Source organism: Rhinoderma darwinii, chromosome 5, assembly GCF_050947455.1.
Source record: "Rhinoderma darwinii isolate aRhiDar2 chromosome 5, aRhiDar2.hap1, whole genome shotgun sequence".
Taxonomy (NCBI): Eukaryota; Metazoa; Chordata; class Amphibia; order Anura; family Rhinodermatidae; genus Rhinoderma; species Rhinoderma darwinii.
This window is the reverse complement of record NC_134691.1, coordinates 115,238,835-115,244,834: the sequence shown is the minus strand read 5'-3', so window position 1 is coordinate 115,244,834 and position 6,000 is coordinate 115,238,835. Positions and strand designations below refer to the sequence as shown.

Sequence of the window (6,000 nt, the reverse complement as noted above, 5' to 3'; positions counted from 1 at the left end):
AGTAAGTGCACGAGACAAACAGACAAGGGAAATGGGGCAGTTGCCCACGGCAACACCGTGAGCAACAAGAGAGGTGAACGAGCCGAGTCAAACCAGGAGTGAACGAGGTACCAAACGCAGAGCAGGAGAGTAGTCAGTAAGCCAGGGTCAGTATGGAGCAGGATCAAATAGTTAGAAGCTGTAGCTGGGCCAAGAAACCACACGAGAAGAATCACAAGCAAAGGAGGAACAGGAAAGGCAGGTATAAATAGACAGAGGGCGGGAGCTAGCTCCGTCTGGCCAGGCTTCGATAGGCTCTCCCGCTCCTAAGCCTGCCATCCTGAGTGGTGGAAGATGGAGTCAGTCTCAGAGACATAGACTCAGGTGCAGACTGATTACCTATGGGCGTATACACAGAAGTTGTGCCTGGCAGATCCTTTACAAGTGAGGCTTAAAAAGTGTGTGGGGCTACCACAGCTCAACAGATTTATTGACTTTTATGGCAGAAAGTGGCGTAAATTATAACAGAAAGCTACAGCAGTTCGGAGCAACCGTAGATTTCATAGTCATAATCCTAGGCTGCCCATGCACCACTTAATAAATTACTTGCATCTTACTGCTACGGGCTTCTGACTAAAGACTGGTGTATAAAACGCCAGTCTTAGTACATTTTGCCCGTAGTGTCCATGAACATTTACTTCCTCAACAATATGAGGATTTCCCGGATGCGATAATATGTAGAAAACATTATGCTACACAATTATTACGATAACATTACGATAACATTTTGAAGTCATATCTCTACCTTAATTTGGCAATTATCCTTGAAGTATGCATTCTTTTCACTATATTTTCTTTTGACATTTTTATTAATTTAGGTGTTTCCAATTAGAACTGTTGACCTACAAGTGCAAATGAGAGTGAGCAAATATGTTAACTTTTTCTATGTGTCTTTAAAGCGACTGTCTCAACTGGACAACCCTTATTCAGAATGCAGATGGAAGGTTATTATAGATGGGTCCTAGTTCACATGTAAAAAAATTTCAGGTCAATGAGCACACAGTCGAATACATTTGTAAAAGATGGCTTAAAAATGTTTGTGTTGTAAGGGTACGGCCACACGGAGCGGCCCTGACACGGTCCCAACTGTCAAATACCTCGTTAAGGGGTATTCCGGTTACATGCGCATTGCCGCTCCATTCATTCTCTATGGGAGCGCCGGAGATAGTCGAGTGCAGTGTTCGGTTTTTTCCAGCGCTGCCATAGAGAATGAATAGGAGGTAAGTTGATGTAATTTGCAAAATCGTGTGGCCATAAAGGGTGTATTAATTCATGGCCACACGATTTTGCAGATAATGGGACCGTTTACCCGCGTTACCATGCGGCCACTAACAGGCTGTTTGACAGCCGCTCTGAACATCGTGCCGGCACTGTTGTTAGCCGCGTTGCAACCGTGTCAGCGCCGCTCTGTGTGCCCCTACCCTTAATGCACTTAAAAGGTACGAACACACTGCGTAACACTACACAGCGTATCAGCCCTTGATGCTTGAGGGAATTCCGCCTGAAAAAACACACACCGAATAGTGGCGCAATTTTTCGGGCGAAATGTCCGCTGCTGAACTCGCAAGGACTACGGCAGGGGGTATGTGTAAGCTTTTTTTTTTATTAATTTAAAATAAAAAATATTATTTTTTTTCCCATTTGCGATTTCTGTGGCGCAATCGCAGTGTTTCAACTGAAAAAGCCACAACACATAGCTTTCTGTTACAGGTTTTACCTCCCCATTTAATTCAATGGGGAAAACCTGCAACAGAAGAGCAGCGATTCCGCAGCATAAATTCACATGTTGCGGCTTAAAAAAACCTGTGTGGGTGTAAAAATTATCTGTGAAGGAAGCCATACACTGGGTTCACACGTCACAGTCAGTATGTTGTTTTTCCTGCGACTGCGGCAAAACGGCACCATTTTGCCACAATTTTGCAAAGAACTCGGCAAAATGGTGCGGTTTGCCATGAAGTGCGGCAAATACTACATTTTGACTGCGACATGAAAACCTAGCCTGAGGGTGTCGCTTTTAGCATACAACCTGCAAAAAGGTCTGGGACTTGATATCCGGATCCAGGTTCTTGTCAGTGGCAGAAATAAGGCCCCATGCACACGACCGTGTTCGGTCCATGATATACGGTCCGCATCTCAGCCGCATTTCCCAGACCGAACATTTGACACACACTCGTCTGAATAATCCCTTAGCCCAAGGTTCCTAATCTGAGTTACGACAAAATAAGTTTTACTACAATATACAGGTTAAGGCCCCATGCAAACGACCGTGCATTTGCGTCTGCATACTATCCGCAATTGCGGAGCTGCATTTGTGGATAGCGTAGGGCACATTACATCCTATGGGCCAATGCACATGACTGTGGTCTCCATGGTCAGTGCATTGCCCTGAGCCCGGACCGCAAAAAAATAAGACATATAATTCTATGAGGCACCTTTTGCGGTCCGGGCTCATTAAACTCAATGCACTCTTGTGTGTGCACGATCCGTGATTGTGGATGGCCCACGGGTAACACTTCTCGTGCCGTAATCACTGACCGTGCACACAGCTATAGTCGCGTGCATGAAGCCTAAGACAATTTAATGCCCTCCAATGTATGTAGCCTTGTTGTCATTTTGGTTATATTTTCGCTATAAAAACAATAAAAATCTTAAACCTAATTAGGAAAAAAAGTATAAAAAAACATTTCATTATGTGGTTACAGTATTTGTTTAGTATAGGTAAACGAAATTGGGATAGAAAACTATCTGTAAACAAAAATAGAATGATGTTTATATCTAAGGATCGGTGTACAATTTGCATTTTGATGCTTTTTTTTTTGTATTCACACGCAGCAGAATGTTTTGCAGAAATGTACGCAACTGAAAATCAGTTCCATTTATCTGATATCCGTTAGCTTTCTGCAGAAATAACCATATTAAGATGAATTGAACTGATTTTCAATCGCAGAAATGTCTGCAACAAATTCTGCCACATGTGAATCCACCCTCATATAGCTTCAATTAAACTTCTCATCCCTGTAGCATGCACTCCTGCTTTTGGGTAAAATAAAATGCAGGAAGAAAACGGCAAACTGTGATCTGGGCCTAAACAGACTTTTAGGGTACGTCCACAAGTAGCGTAAACTCTGCGGAATATCTAACCGAACTTCCTGTGCGGAATTTCCACAGCGTTTTCGCAAGAGAAATTGAGATCCTGCAGATTGAGAATCCGCACCGCAGGTCGATTTTCCCACATCTTTTCTGCAGACTTGTTCAATTCTGATTCGCTTTGCTGCTACTGTAATACGCTGCAGAATTTCGGCACCGAAAATCTGTACGGATCTTCCGCAGTGTTTACACTACATGTGGACTCTCTCTCCCCCTTTACAATGTACATTTTATATTTGCTTCCCATTTAATAATCATTTATTGCTGTGTCTGTATCCATCTCCGTGAGTGAACAACTAGGCTCTATTTCTCGTAAACATGGTGATAGGTTAGATCAGCAGCATCTGTTTGTAGGCTGTAAGGATTGTCTTCCAAGTTTCATTGCACCGTTGGAACCATTCTGATGTGGATCCAGTGGTGGGATTCTCCGACCTGTAATATACATGCGTGTGTTAAATAATGCTCACTTTGTTAGAAGAAATGTTACGACCACCACACTATCTGTGGATGTGCTTTTTTACTGAACCAACTACCAACTGACATATGGTTCTCCATGCGCCACTCTATGGCAGAGAATAGCTCAGTAATATGGCATATGATGGAGCATGCCACAATTATTTTTCTGTTGGATTCATATGGAAGCCAACAGAAAAAATCTCTAAATGCTTCCTTATGAAATGGAGTTACAGTAGGGCCCCATAGAAGTCTATAAGTGTTGCACAACTAGGAGGTTATATGGAGCAATAATACAGCCACATTCATGAGGCCTTGGTCGTTCCACTTAACCTGTTTTCGATCTATTTATGGTTTGGGCTAGAAAAAACACATGCAAAAAATGCCATTATAAAAGCAAAAATGCAGAATAATGAAAAAAGTAGTCATTCATTATTTATTCTGGATGACCAGGGACTGCCTTACATTGGTTAGTACCCTGTGCGAGCCTTTTGTAGACGTCCCCAATATGGAGTACTGTCATGCAGTGTACAAATAACTAGCAGTGCCACACACGCTACCGCCATACAGTGCTTAAATAATACTGACATTCAATGACCAAATAACAGCTTGTAAAATAATCTAACCGCGCTATACAATGGCTAAATATTTCTGCTATATGATTAACATTAAGGTGGTAGTCACAAGCCGCAAGTGCCAGCCCTCTAGTGGTATTCCTGTCAGCAGTGTTGGGTTATCTGTCTGCACAGGTCGAACACCCTTAAGGCTGGGCCTGTGGATGACCACAATAACATAAATATTGTTTTCACTATAATAGAGCCATAGCTGGGGGTGGCTGCCAGGGCATGTATCGCTGCGTGACTGGCGGCCACCAACAAGCCAATATGCCTTTGCAATGGTATTTAGATACTGGACTAGGGCAACAAATGTAATCTTTTTTCCAGGTGACGGAGAACCTAGCTACACATCTGCAGATCACAGTTACATCGTTACATCGGTTGAAAAAAAAAAGTTTATCAAGTTCAACCTCTCTCAAATGAATTATACATAATTCATTGCGAAATTTGTTTTTCATTAGATAAACATCTAGACATTTTCTGAATGATGTCATTGTATCTGGCATTACTACCTCTTGGGGTAGGGCATTTCATAGTTTCACTAATCTAACTGTAAAGAACCATTTTCTATAGTGATGAAAAAATGGAAATGGTCGGCAGCACTCAGTTAAGGTGTAGATCAGGGGTCTCAAGCACGCGGCCCGCGGGCCGCATGCGGCCCCTTGGGCTGTCATCTGCGGCCCGCGGGACACAGAGCCGCTAGTATCGGCTCAGCTCGGAGACTCTGGAATTCCCTGACATCGCTGTCCACATATGAACAGCGATGTTTGGGGCTTCCCCAGAGCCGGAGTCCCGAGCAGAGCGCTGGTGTCGGCTCTGCTCCGGGACTCTGTGGAATTCCCTGACATCGTTGTCCACATATGAACAGCGATGTCTGGGGCTTCCCCAGAGCCGGAGTCCCGGGCAGAGCGCTAGTACAGGCTCTGCTCCGGGACTCTGTGGAATTCCCTGACATCGCTGCCCATATATGGACAGTGTGTCGGGGTCTTGCCCAGAGCGGAGCAGAGCGCTGGTGTCGGCTCTGCTCCTGGACTCTGTGGAATTCCCTGACATCGCTGTCCACATATGAACAGCGATGTCTGGGGCTTCCCCAGAGCCGGAGTCCCGAGCAGAGCGCTGGTGTCGGCTCTGCTCCGGGACTCTGTGGAATTCCCTGACATCACTGCCCATATATGGACAGTGTGTCAGGGTCTTCCCCAGAGCGGAGTCCCGGGCAGAGCGCTATTATCGGCTCTGCTCCGGGACTCTGGGGAAGCCTCTGACATCGCTGTCCATACATCGACAATGATGTCAGGGGCTTCCCCAGAGCAGGAGTCCCAGTGATGTCAGGAGCACAGCTGGAGTCCCAGGAAGAGCCTACTAGCGCTCTGCCTGGGACTCCAGCTCTGGGCAAGCCCCTGACATCACTGGGGCAGCCTCTACAGAGGGCACTGGGGCAGCCTCTACAGAGGCACTGGGGCAGCCTCTACAGAGGGCACTGGGGCAGCATCTACAGAGGGCACTGGGGCAGCCTCTACAGAGGGCACTTTGGCAGCCTCTACAGAGGGCACTGTGGCAGCCTCTACAAAGGGCACTGTGGCAGCCTCTACAGAGGGCATGGTGGCAGCCTCTACAGAGGGCACGGTGGCAGCCTCTACAGAGGGCACTGTGGCGTTATCTACAAGTGGGTGTGTGACAGTATCTGAAGAGGACACTGGCATTATCTAGGGGTGTGTGGCCTTATTTACAGAGGGCACTGTGGCCT

At 45.9% G+C, this 6,000-nt stretch overlaps 1 protein-coding gene across 1 annotated transcript in view; it reads right to left on the bottom strand.

Moving 5' to 3' along the window:
* Nucleotides 1-284: 284 nt before the first annotated feature.
* The window catches only part of RAB31 (RAB31, member RAS oncogene family), a 51,403-nt gene continuing 45,687 nt past the window's right edge, over nucleotides 285-6,000 (bottom strand). Inside the window, exon 7 of the mRNA XM_075826430.1 lies at nucleotides 285-3,618. Coding sequence (XP_075682545.1) covers nucleotides 3,521-3,618 — 98 coding nt within the window. The 3' untranslated portion in view covers nucleotides 285-3,520. The remainder of the gene's footprint in view (nucleotides 3,619-6,000) is intronic.